The sequence below is a fragment of the Oncorhynchus nerka genome, unplaced genomic scaffold (assembly GCF_034236695.1).
Source record: "Oncorhynchus nerka isolate Pitt River unplaced genomic scaffold, Oner_Uvic_2.0 unplaced_scaffold_2955, whole genome shotgun sequence".
Taxonomy (NCBI): domain Eukaryota; kingdom Metazoa; phylum Chordata; class Actinopteri; order Salmoniformes; family Salmonidae; genus Oncorhynchus; species Oncorhynchus nerka.
The window spans coordinates 14,498-28,671 of NW_027038345.1; the positions used below are offsets into that span (position 1 = coordinate 14,498).

The 14,174-nt window shown below is 46.0% G+C and overlaps 1 protein-coding gene across 1 annotated transcript; it reads right to left on the reverse strand.

Moving 5' to 3' along the window:
- Window positions 1–5,669: 5,669 nt before the first annotated feature.
- On the reverse strand, window positions 5,670–8,176 carry LOC135566922 (monocyte to macrophage differentiation factor 2-like). Its single transcript, XM_065014481.1, has 3 exons — window positions 8,001–8,176; window positions 7,546–7,615; window positions 5,670–7,440 (listed from the first exon to the last, which is right to left on the reverse strand). Exons 1-3 carry the CDS (start codon window positions 8,096–8,098, stop codon window positions 7,258–7,260), a joined length of 351 nt encoding a protein of 116 aa, XP_064870553.1. The 5' UTR covers window positions 8,099–8,176; the 3' UTR covers window positions 5,670–7,257.
- Window positions 8,177–14,174: the final 5,998 nt, after the last annotated feature.

Consider the following 14,174-nt stretch of genomic DNA (forward strand, 5'->3'; position numbering starts at 1 on the left):
GGTACCACAGTATTACCCCTTAAAGGTGTCAGTATAAAGGTACCACAGTATTACTCCGTAAAGGTGTCAGTATAAAGGTACCACAGTATTACTACTTAAAGGTGTCAGTGTAAAGGTACCACAGTATTACTCCTTAAAGGTGTCAGTATAAAGGTACCACAGTATTACTCCTTAAAGGTGTCAGTATAAAGGTACCACAGTATTACTCCTTAAAGGTGTCAGTGTAAAGGTACCACAGTATTACTCCTTAAAGGTACCACAGTATTACTCCTTAAAGGTGCCACAGTATTACTCCTTAAAGGTGTCAGTATAAAGGTTCCACAGTATTACTCCTTAAAGGTGTCAGTATAAAGGTACCACAGTATTACTCCTTAAAGGTGTCAGTATAAAGGTACCACAGTATTACTCCTTAAAGGTGTCAGTATAAAGGTACCACAGTATTACTCCTTAAAGGTGTCAGTATAAGGTTCCACAGTATTACTCCTTAAAGGTGTCAGTATAAAGGTACCACAGTATTACTCCTTAAAGGTGTCACAGTATTACTCCTTAAAGGTACCACAGTATTACTCCTTAAAGGTGTAAGTATAAAGGTACCACAGTATTACTCCTTAAAGGTGTCAGTATAAAGGTACCACAGTATTACTCCTTAAAGGTGTCAGTATAAAGGTACCACAGTAGTACTCCTTAAAAGGTGTCACTATAAAGGTACCACAGTATTACTCCTTAAAGGTACCACAGTATTACTCCTTAAAGGTGTCAGTATAAAGGTACCACAGTATTACTCCTTAAAGGTACCACAGTATTACTCCTTAAAACCACAGTATTACTCCTTAAAGGTGTCAGTATAAAGGTACCACAGTATTACTCCTTAAAGGTGTCAGTATAAAGGTACCACAGTATTACCCCTTAAAGGTGTCAGTATAAAGGTACCACAGTATTACTCCGTAAAGGTGTCAGTATAAAGGTACCACAGTATTACTACTTAAAGGTGTCAGTGTAAAGGTACCACAGTATTACTCCTTAAAGGTGTCAGTATAAAGGTACCACAGTATTACTCCTTAAAGGTGTCAGTATAAAGGTACCACAGTATTACTCCTTAAAGGTGTCAGTATAAAGGTACCACAGTATTACTCCTTAAAGGTGTCAGTATAAAGGTACCACAGTATTACTCCTTAAAGGTGTCAGTATAAAGGTACCACAGTATTACTCCTTAAAGGTGTCAGTGTAAAGGTACCACAGTATTACTCCTTAAAGGTACCACAGTATTACTCCTTAAAGGTGCCACAGTATTACTCCTTAAAGGTGTCAGTATAAAGGTACCACAGTATTACCCCTTAAAGGTGTCAGTATAAAGGTACCACATTATTACTCCTTAAAGGTGTCAGTATAATGGTACCACAGTATTACTCCTTAAAGGTGTCAGTATAAAGGTACCACAGTATTACCCCTTAAAGGTGTCAGTATAAAGGTACCACAGTATTACTCCTTAAAGATGTCAGTATAAAGGTACCACAGTATTACTCCTTAAAGGTGTCAGTATAAAGGTACCACAGTATTACTCCTTAAAGATGTCAGTATAAAGGTACCACAGTATTACTCCTTAAAGGTGTCAGTATAAAGGTACCACAGTATTACCCCTTAAAGGTGTCAGTATAAAGGTACCACAGTATTACTCCTTAAAGGTGTCAGTATAAAGGTACCACAGTATTACTCCTTAAAGATGTCAGTATAAAGGTACCACAGTATTACTCCTTAAAGGTGTCAGTATAAAGGTACCACAGTATTACCCCTTAAAGGTGTCAGTATAAAGGTACCACAGTATTACTCCTTAAAGGTGTCAGTATAAAGGTTCCACAGTATTACTCCTTAAAGGTGTCAGTATAAAGGTACCACAGTAATACTCCTTAAAGGTGTCAGTATAAAGGTACCACAGTATTACTCCTTAAAGGTGTCAGTATAAAGGTACCACAGTATTACTCCTTAAAGGTGTCAGTATAAAGGTTCCACAGTATTACTCCTTAAAGGTGTCAGTATAAAGGTACCACAGTATTACTCCTTAAAGGTGTCACAGTATTACTCCTTAAAGGTACCACAGTATTACTCCTTAAAGGTGTAAGTATAAAGGTACCACAGTATTACTCCTTAAAGGTGTCAGTATAAAGGTACCACAGTATTACTCCTTAAAGGTGTCAGTATAAAGGTACCACAGTAGTACTCCTTAAAGGTGTCACTATAAAGGTACCACAGTATTACTCCTTAAAGGTACCACAGTATTACTCCTTAAAGGTGTCAGTATAAAGGTACCACAGTATTACTCCTTAAAGGTACCACAGTATTACTCCGTAAAGGTGTCAGTATAAAGGTACCACAGTATTACTCCTTAAAGGTGTCAGTATAAAGGTACCACAGTATTACCCCTTAAAGGTGTCAGTATAAAGGTACCACAGTATTACTCCGTAAAGGTGTCAGTATAAAGGTACCACAGTATTACTACTTAAAGGTGTCAGTGTAAAGGTACCACAGTATTACTCCTTAAAGGTGTCAGTATAAAGGTACCACAGTATTACTCCTTAAAGGTGTCAGTATAAAGGTACCACAGTATTACTCCTTAAAGGTGTCAGTATAAAGGTACCACAGTATTACTCCTTAAAGGTACCACAGTATTACTCCTTAAAGGTGTCAGTATAAAGGTACCACAGTATTACTCCTTAAAGGTACCACAGTATTACTCCTTAAAGGTACCACAGTATTACTCCGTAAAGGTGTCAGTATAAAGGTACCACAGTATTACTCCTTAAAGGTGTCAGTATAAAGGTACCACAGTATTACCCCTTAAAGGTGTCAGTATAAAGGTACCACAGTATTACTCATAAAGGTGTCAGTATAAAGGTACCACAGTATTACTACTTAAAGGTGTCAGTGTAAAGGTACCACAGTATTACTCCTTAAAGGTGTCAGTATAAAGGTACCACAGTATTACTCCTTAAAGGTGTCAGTATAAAGGTACCACAGTATTACTCCTTAAAGGTGTCAGTGTAAAGGTACCACAGTATTACTCCTTAAAGGTACCACAGTATTACTCCTTAAAGGTGCCACAGTATTACTCCTTAAAGGTGTCAGTATAAAGGTTCCACAGTATTACTCCTTAAAGGTGTCAGTATAAAGGTACCACAGTATTACTCCTTAAAGGTGTCAGTATAAAGGTACCACAGTATTACTCCTTAAAGGTGTCAGTATAAAGGTACCACAGTATTACTCCTTAAAGGTGTCAGTATAAAGGTTCCACAGTATTACTCCTTAAAGGTGTCAGTATAAAGGTACCACAGTATTACTCCTTAAAGGTGTCACAGTATTACTCCTTAAAGGTACCACAGTATTACTCCTTAAAGGTGTAAGTATAAAGCTACCACAGTATTACTCCTTAAAGGTGTCAGTATAAAGGTACCACAGTATTACTCCTTAAAGGTGTCAGTATAAAGGTACCACAGTAGTACTCCTTAAAGGTGTCACTATAAAGGTACCACAGTATTACTCCTTAAAGGTACCACAGTATTACTCCTTAAAGGTGTCAGTATAAAGGTACCACAGTATTACTCCTTAAAGGTACCACAGTATTACTCCTTAAAGGTACCACAGTATTACTCCTTAAAGGTGTCAGTATAAAGGTACCACAGTATTACTCCTTAAAGGTGTCAGTATAAAGGTACCACAGTATTACCCCTTAAAGGTGTCAGTATAAAGGTACCACAGTATTACTCCTTAAAGGTGTCAGTATAAAGGTACCACAGTATTACTACTTAAAGGTGTCAGTGTAAAGGTACCACAGTATTACTCCTTAAAGGTGTCAGTATAAAGGTACCACAGTATTACTCCTTAAAGGTGTCAGTATAAAGGTACCACAGTATTACTCCTTAAAGGTGTCAGTATAAAGGTACCACAGTATTACTCCTTAAAGGTGTCAGTATAAAGGTACCACAGTATTACTCCTTAAAGGTGTCAGTGTAAAGGTACCACAGTATTACTCCTTAAAGGTACCACAGTATTACTCCTTAAAGGTGCCACAGTATTACTCCTTAAAGGTGTCAGTATAAAGGTACCACAGTATTACCCCTTAAAGGTGTCAGTATAAAGGTACCACAGTATTACTCCTTAAAGGTGTCAGTATAATGGTACCACAGTATTACTCCTTAAAGGTGTCAGTATAAAGGTACCACAGTATTACCCCTTAAAGGTGTCAGTATAAAGGTACCACAGTATTACTCCTTAAAGGTGTCACATTATTACTCCTTAAAGGTGTCAGTATAAAGGTACCACAGTATTACTCCTTGAAGGTGTCAGTATAAAGGTACCACAGTATTACTCCTTAAAGGTGTCAGTATAAAGGTACCACAGTATTACTCCTTAAAGGTACCACAGTATTACTCCTTAAAGGTACCACAGTATTACTCCTTAAAGGTGTCAGTATAATGGTACCACAGTATTACTCCTTAAAGGTGTCAGTATAAAGGTACCACAGTATTACTCCTTAAAGGTGTCAGTATAAAGGTACCACAGTATTACTCCTTAAAGGTGTCAGTATAAAGGTACCACAGTATTACTCCTTAAAGGTGTCAGTATAAAGGTACCACAGTATTACCCCTTAAAGGTGTCAGTATAATGGTACCACAGTATTACTCCTTAAAGGTGTCAGTATAAAGGTACCACAGTATTACTCCTTAAAGGTGTCAGTATAAAGGTACCACAGTATTACTCCTTAAAGGTGTCAGTATAAAGGTACCACAGTATTACCACAGTATTACTCCTTAAAGGTGTCAGTATAAAGGTACCACAGTATTACCCCTTAAAGGTGTCAGTATAAAGGTACCACAGTATTACTCCTTAAAGGTGTCAGTATAACGAGGTTGACTGTAGTGCAGGTCAGGTCTTCCTTCTGGTAGTTGACTGACTCCTGTCTCTAATTGGACAGAGATCCTTCAGTTCACTGATTCCTGTCTCTAATTGGACAGAGATCCTTCTGGTAGTTGACTGATTCCTGTCTCTAATTGGACAGAGATCCTTCAGTTCACTGATTCCTGTCTCTAATTGGACAGAGATCCTTCAGTTCACTGATTCCTGTCTCTAATTGGACAGAGATCCTTCAGTTCACTGATTCCTGTCTCTAATTGGACAGAGATCCTTCAGTTCACTGATTCCTGTCTCTAATTGGACAGAGATCCTTCAGTTCACTGATTCCTGTCTCTAATTGGACAGAGATCCTTCTGGTAGTTGACTGATTCCTGTCTCTAATTGGACAGAGATCCTTCTGGTAGTTGACTGATTCCTGTCTCTAATTGGACAGAGATCCTTCTGGTAGTTGACTGATTCCTGTCTCTAATTGGACAGAGATCCTTCTGGTAGTTGACTGATTCCTGTCTCTAATTGGACAGAGATCCTTCAGTTCACTGATTCCTGTCTCTAATTGGACAGAGATCCTTCAGTTCACTGATTCCTGTCTCTAATTGGACAGAGATCCTTCAGTTCACTGATTCCTGTCTCTAATTGGACAGAGATCCTTCTGGTAGTTGACTGATTCCTGTCTCTAATTGGACAAAGAGAAAGATCCTTCTGGTAGTTCACTGACTCCTGTCTCTAATTGGACAAAGAGAAAGATCCTTCTGGTAGTTCATTGATTCCTGTTTTCTAATTGGACAGAGATCCAATTCAAATTTTATTGGTCACATACACATGGTTAGCAGATGTTAATGCGAGGTGTAGTGAAATGCTTGTGCTCCTAGTTCTGACAATGCAGTAATAACCAACGAGTAATCTAACAATTTCACAACAACTACCTTATACACACAAGTGTAAGGGAATGAAGAATATGTACATAAAGGTATATGGATGAGTGATGGCCGAACGGCCATATATAACCCATATAAACATTATATTAAGTGGCTTTGTTTAAAGTGACTAGTGATACATTTTTCATCCATTTTGAATTATTAAAGTGGCTAGAGATTGAGTCAGTATGTTGGCAGCAGCCACTCAATGTTAGTGGTGGCTGTTTAACAGTCTGATGGCCTTGAGATAGAAGCTGTTTTTCAGTCTCTCGGTCCCAGCTTTGATGCACCTGTACTGACCTCGCCTTCTGGATGATAGCGGGGTGAACAGGCAGTGGCTCGGGTGGTTGTTGTCCTTGATGATCTTTATGGTAGTTGACTGATTCCTGTCTCTAATTGGACAGAGATCCTTCTGGTAGTTCACTGATTCCTGTTTCTAATTGGACAGAGATCCTTCTGGTAGTTGACTGATTCCTGTCTCTAATTGGACAGAGATCCTTCTGGTAGTTGACTGATTCCTGTCTCTAATTGGACAGAGATCCTTCTGGTAGTTGACTGATTCCTGTTTCTAATTGGACAGAGATCCTTCAGTTCACTGATTCCTGTCTCTAATTGGACAGAGATCCTTCAGTTCACTGAATCCTGTCTCTAATTGGACAGAGATCCTTCAGTTCACTGAATCCTGTCTCTAATTGGACAGAGATCCTTCAGTTCACTGATTCCTGTCTCTAATTGGACAGAGATCCTTCTGGTAGTTGACTGATTCCTGTCTCTAATTGGACAGAGATCCTTCTGGTAGTTGACTGATTCCTGTCTCTAATTGGACAGAGATCCTTCAGTTCACTGATTCCTGTCTCTAATTGGACAGAGATCCTTCTGGTGTGGAACATACAGGCATTATATAATCAAAGCCTGTTTCCAGCATGTTGGTAACTGTGGTACTTCTACTAATAATTGTAAGAGTTGGATGTGGTGATGTCATCATGTAAACAGTCAGACCAGATCCCTGTGTAGTTATCATCACGGTAGGTGTGTGTCTCAGTGTCCAGGTGTGTACAGGACCAGATCCCTGTGTAGTTATCACCACGGTAGGTGTGTGTCTCAGTGTCCAGGTGTGTGTCTCAGTGTCCAGGTGTGTACAGGACCAGATCCCTGTGTAGTTATCACCACGGTAGGTGTGTGTCTCAGTGTCCAGGTGTGTGTCTCAGTGTCCAGGTGTGTACAGGACCAGATCCCTGTGTAGTTGCTCTGGATAAGAGCGTCTGCTAAATGACTTAAATGTAAATGTAGTTATCACCACGGTAGGTGTGTGTCTCAGTGTCCAGGTGTGTACAGGACCAGATCCCTGTGTAGTTATCACCACGGTAGGTGTGTCTCAGTGTCCAGGTGTGTACAGGACCAGATCCCTGTGTAGTTATCACCACGGTAGGTGTGTGTCTCAGTGTCCAGGTGTGTACAGGTGTCTCCAGATAGCGTAGTAGTGTGTAGCTGCTCCCATGGCAACGAACAGGTGCCAGATGGCGTGAGCGAATGGGACGACTCCATCGCTCTTAAAGAAGGCCACACCCACTACGTAGAAAATCCCACCCACCGCCAGCTCACACAAACCTGCCCTGTCCGCCTGCAACAAACACACACACGATCAGGGTTTAGGGGATAAACTCCTTTGAAAGCTTGAACATTGACTTTAGGTAAATGTTTCTGGACAATCAATGGTGTGTGTTACCATGGACAGGATGACAAGTGCAGGCCCCGCCCCCATGGCCACGTATCCTAGTAACTCCAACAGTTTATACCTGCAGGGAGTGACATCACCTGAGATTATTAACGTCAGGGAGAGTGGTGTGTGTGTGTACATGCGTGAGTGTGTGTGTGTGTGTACATGCGTGAGTGTGTGTGTGTGTGTACATGTGTGTGTGTGTGTGTGTGTACATGCGTGAGTGTGAGTGTGTGTGTGTGTGTACATGCGTGAGTGTGAGTGTGTGTGTGTGTGTACATGCGTGAGTGTGTGTGTGTGTGTACATGTGTGTGTGTGTGTGTGTGTACATGCGTGAGTGTGAGTGTGTGTGTGTGTGTGTACATGCGTGAGTGTGTGTGTGTGTGTGTGTGTACATGCGTGAGTGTGAGTGTGTGTGTGTGTGTGTACATGCGTGAGTGTGTGTGTGTGTGTGTGTGTGGTACCTCTCGTGGAAGTAGAAGACGTATGTGGAGCCGATAATTGCCATGATCCAGATAATCCATCGCATGTGACTCGACCACGGACCCAACTCCCTCAGCATCAACCTAGAAACCACGGACCCAACCAATCAGCATCAACCTAGAAACCACGGACTCAACTCCCTCAGCATCAACCTAGAAACCACGGACCCAACTCCTCAGCATCAACCTAGAAACCATGGACCCAACTCCTCAGCATCAACCTAGAAACCACGGACCCAACTCCCTCAGCATCAACCTAGAAACCACGGACCCAACCAATCAGCATCAACCTAGAAACCACGGACCCAACTCCCTCAGCATCAACCTAGAAACCACGGACCCAACTCCCTCAGCATCAACCTAGAAACCACGGACCCAACTCCCTCAGCATCAACCTAGAAACCACGGACCCAACTCCCTCAGCATCAACCTAGAAACCACGGACCCAACCAATCAGCATCAACCTAGAAACCACGGACCCAACTCCCTCAGCATCAACCTAGAAACCACGGACCCAACCAATCAGCATCAACCTAGAAACCACGGACCCAACCAATCAGCATCAACCTAGAAACCACGGACCCAACCAATCAGCATCAACCTAGAAACCACGGACCCAACCAATCAGCATCAACCTAGAAACCACGGACCCAACTCCCTCAGCATCAACCTAGAAACCATGGACCCAACTCCCTCAGCATCAACCTAGAAACCATGGACCCAACTCCCTCAGCATCAACCTAGAAACCATGGACCCAACTCCCTCAGCATCAACCTAGAAACCACGGACCCAACCAATCAGCATCAACCTAGAAACCACGGACCCAACTCCCTCAGCATCAACCTAGAAACCACGGACCCAACCAATCAGCATCAACCTAGAAACCACGGACCCAACTCCCTCAGCATCAACCTAGAAACCACGGACCCAACTCCCTCAGCATCAACCTAGAAACCACGGACCCAACTCCCTCAGCATCAACCTAGAAACCACGGACCCAACTCCCTCAGCATCAACCTTGAAACCACGGACCCAACTCCCTCAGCATCAGCCTAGAAACCACGGACCCAACTCCCTCAGCATCAACCTAGAAACCACGGACCCAACAGCATCAACTCAGCATCAACCTAGAAACCACGGACCCAACTCCCTCAGCATCAACCTAGAAACCACGGACCCAACTCCCTCAGCATCAACCTAGAAACCACGGACCCAACTCCCTCAGCATCAACCTAGAAACCACGGACCCAACTCCCTCAGCATCAACCTAGAAACCACGGACCCAACTCCCTCAGCATCAACCTAGAAACCACGGACCCAACTCCCTCAGCATCAACCTAGAAACCACGGACCCAACTCCCTCAGCATCAACCTAGAAACCACGGACCCAACTCCCTCAGCATCAACCTAGAAACCACGGACCCAACTCCCTCAGCATCAACCTAGAAACCACGGACCCAACTCCCTCAGCCTCAACCTAGAAACCACGGACCCAACTCCCTCAGCATCAACCTAGAAACCACGGACCCAACTCCCTCAGCATCAACCTAGAAACCACGGACCCAACTCCCTCAGCATCAACCTAGAAACCACGGACCCAACTCCCTCAGCATCAACCTAGAAACCACGGACCCAACTCCCTCAGCATCAACCTAGAAACCACGGACTCAACTCCCTCAGTATCAACACATGACCACGGACCCAACTCCCTCAGCATCAACCTAGAAACACATGACCACGGACCCAACTCCCTCAGCCTCAACCTAGAAACCACGGACCCAACTCCCTCAGCATCAACCTAGAAACCACGGACCCAACTCCCTCAGCATCAACCTAGAAACCACGGACCCAACTCCCTCAGCATCAACCTAGAAACCACGGACCCAACTCCCTCAGCATCAACCTAGAAACCACGGACCCAACTCCCTCAGCATCAACCTAGAAACCACGGACCCAACTCCCTCAGCATCAACCTAGAAACCACGGACCCAACTCCCTCAGCATCAACCTAGAAACCACGGACCCAACTCCCTCAGCATCAACCTAGAAACCACACGGACCCAACTCCCTCAGCTCCCTCAACACAAAACCACGGACCCAACTCCCTCAGCATCAACCTAGAAACACATGACCACGGACCCAACTCCCTCAGCATCAACCTAGAAACCACGGACCCAACCCAACTCCCGCATCAACCTAGAAACCACGGACCCAACTCCCTCAGCATCAACCTAGAAACCCGCGGACCCAACTCCCTCAGCATCAACCTAGAAACCACGGACCCAACCAATCAGCATCAACCTAGAAACCACGGACCCAACTCCCTCAGCATCAACCTAGAAACCACGGACCCAACCAATCAACCTAGCATCAACCTAGAAACCACGGACCCAACCAATCAGCATCAACCTAGAAACCACGGACCCAACCAATCAGCATCAACCTAGAAACCACGGACCCAACTCCTCAGCATCAACCTAGAAACCACGGACCCAACTCCCTCAGCATCAACCTAGAAACCATGGACCCAACTCCTCAGCATCAACCTAGAAACCATGGACCCAACTCCCTCAGCATCAACCTAGAAACCATGGACCCAACTCCCTCAGCATCAACCTAGAAACCACGGACCCAACTCCCTCAGCATCAACCTAGAAACCACGGACCCAACTCCCTCAGCATCAACCTAGAAACCACGGACCCAACCAATCAGCATCAACCTAGAAACCACGGACCCAACTCCCAGCTCAGCATCAACCTAGAAACCACGGACCCAACTCCCTCAGCATCAACCTAGAAACCACGGACCCAACTCCCTCAGCATCAACCTAGAAACCACCCAACTCCCTCAGCATCAACCAAACTCCCAACTCCTCAGCATCAACCTAGAAACCACGGACCCAACTCCCTCAGCATCAACCTAGAAACCACGGACCCAACTCCCTCAGCATCAACCTAGAAACCACGGACCCAACTCCCTCAGCATCAACCTAGAAACCACGGACCCAACTCCCTCAGCATCAACCTAGAAACCACGGACCCAACTCCCTCAGCATCAACCTAGAAACCACGGACCCAACTCCCTCAGCATCAACCTAGAAACCACGGACCCAACTCCCTCAGCATCAACCTAGAAACCACGGACCCAACTCCTCAGCATCAACCTAGAAACCACGGACCCAACTCCCTCAGCATCAACCTAGAAACCACGGACCCAACTCCCTCAGCATCAACCTAGAAACCACGGACCCAACTCCCTCAGCATCAACCTAGAAACCACGGACCCAACTCCTCAGCATCAACCTAGAAACCACGGACCCAACTCCCTCAGCATCAACCTCACCCAACTCCCTCAGCAAACCTAGAAACGGACCCAACTCCCAACATCAGCATCAACCTCAGCAAACCACGGACCCAACTCCCTCAGCATCAACCTAGAAACCACGGACCCAACTCCCTCAGCATCAACCTAGAAACCACGGACCCAACTCCTCAGCATCAACCTAGAAACCACGGACCCAACTCCCTCAGCATCAACCTAGAAACCACGGACCCAACTCCCTCAGCATCAACCTAGAAACCACGGACCCAACTCCCTCAGCATCAACCTAGAAACCACGGACCCAACTCCCTCAGCATCAACCTAGAAACCACGGACCCAACTCCCTCAGCATCAACCTAGAAACCACGGACCCAACTCCCTCAGCATCAACCTAGAAACCACGGACCCAACTCCCTCAGCATCAACCTAGAAACCACGGACCCAACTTCCTCAGCATCAACCTAGAAACCACGGACCCAACTCCCTCAGCATCAACCTAGAAACCACGGACCCAACTCCCTCAGCATCAACCTAGAAACCACGGACCCAACTCCCTCAGCATCAACCTAGAAACCACGGACCCAACTCCCTCTCCCTAGAAACAGCCCAACCAATCAATCAACCTAGAAACCACGGACCCAACTCCCTCAGCATCAACCTAGAAACCACGGACCCAACTCCCAGCATCAACCTAGAAACCACGGACCCAACTCCCTCAGCATCAACCTAGAAACCCACCCAACTCCCTCAGCATCAACCTACCCACGACCCAACTCCCTCAGCATCAACCTAGAAACCACGGACCCAACTCCTCAGCATCAACCTAGAAACCACGGACCCAACTCAGCATCAACCTAGAAACCATCAACCCCTCAGCATCAACCTAGAAACCACGGACCCAACTCCCTCAGCATCAACCTAGAAACCACGGACCCAACTCCCTCAGCATCAACCTAGAAACCACGGACCCAACCAATCAGCATCAACCTAGAAACCACGGACCCAACCAATCAGCATCAACCTAGAAACCACGGACCCAACTCCCTCAGCATCAACCTAGAAACCACGGACCCAACTCCCTCAGCATCAACCTAGAAACCACGGACCCAACTCCCTCAGCATCAACCTAGAAACCACGGACCCAACTCCCTCAGCATCAACCTAGAAACCACGGACCCAACTCCTCAGCATCAACCTAGAAACCACGGACCCAACTCCCTCAGCATCAACCTAGAAACCACGGACCCAACTCCTCAGCATCAACCTAGAAACCACGGACCCAACCAATCAGCATCAACCTAGAAACCACGGACCCAACTCCCTCAGCATCAACCCTCAGAAACCACGGACCCAACCAATCAGCATCAACCTAGAAACCACGGACCCAACTCCTCAGCATCAACCTAGAAACCACGGACCCAACTCCCTCAGCATCAACCTAGAAACCACGGACCCAACTCCCTCAGCATCAACCTAGAAACCACGGACCCAACTCCTCAGCATCAACCTAGAAACCACGGACCCAACTCCCTCAGCATCAACCTGAAACCACGGACCCAACTCCCTCAGCATCAACCTAGAAACCACGGACCCAACTCCCTCAGCATCAACCTAGAAACCACGGACCCAACTCCCTCAGCATCAACCTAGAAACCACGGACCCAACTCCCTCAGCATCAACCTAGAAACCACGGACCCAACTCCTCAGCATCAACCTAGAAACCACGGACCCAACTCCCTCAGCATCAACCTAGAAACCACGGACCCAACTCCTCAGCATCAACCTAGAAACCACGGACCCAACTCCCTCAGCATCAACCTAGAAACCACGGACCCAACTCCTCAGCATCAACCTAGAAACCACGGACCCAACTCCTCAGCATCAACCTAGAAACCACGGACCCAACTCCCTCAGCATCAACCTAGAAACCACGGACCCAACTCCCTCAGCATCAACCTAGAAACCAACTCCTCAGCCTCAACCTGACCCAACTCCCTCAGCATCAACCTAGAAACCACGGACCCAACTCCCTCAGCATCAACCTAGAAACCACGGACCCAACTCCCTCAGCATCAACCTAGAAACCACGGACCCAACTCCTCAGCATCAACCTAGAAACCACGGACCCAACTCCCTCAGCATCAACCTAGAAACCACGGACCCAACTCCCTCAGCATCAACCAGAAACTCCCTCAGACCCAACTCCAATCAGCATCAACCTAGAAACCACGGCACCCTAACTCCCCAGCAATCAGCATCAACCCTAGAAACCACGGACCCAATCCTCAGCATCAACCTAGAAACCACGGACCCAACTCCCTCAGCATCAACCTAGAAACCACGGACCCAACTCCTCAGCATCAACCTAGAAACCACGGACCCAACTCCTCAGCATCAACCTAGAAACCACGGACCCAACTCTCAGCATCAACCTAGAAACCACGGACCCAACTCCCTCAGCATCAACCTAGAAACCACGGGACCCAATCCCTCCCAGCATCAAAAACCCATGAAACCAGCATCAGGACCTAACTCCCTCAGCATCAACCTAGAAACCACGGACCCAACTCCCTCAGCATCAACCTAGAAACTACGGACCCAGCTCCCTCAGCATCAACCTAGAAACCACGGGACCCATTCAAATCAGCTCTCACACTAGAAACCACGGACCCAACTCCAGCTCAACTGAAACCGGACCCAACTCCCTCAGAAACCAGAAACCACGGACCCAATCAACCTAGAAACCTCAGCATCAACCACAGAAACCCACGGACCCAACTCCCTCAGAATCAACCCAACTCTCAGAAACCACCACACGGACCCAACTCCCTC

Coding starts and splice junctions, on each gene's coding strand:
- LOC135566922 (XM_065014481.1), bottom strand. CDS start 8,098: ATGCTGAGGGAGTTGGGTCCGTGGTCGAGTCACATGCGATGGATTATC. Junction 7,616..8,000: donor GTCTTCTACTTCCACGAGAG/GTACCACACACA, acceptor CACTCCCTGCAG/GTATAAACTGTTGGAGTTAC. Junction 7,441..7,545: donor CACTTGTCATCCTGTCCATG/GTAACACACACC, acceptor TGTTTGTTGCAG/GCGGACAGGGCAGGTTTGTG.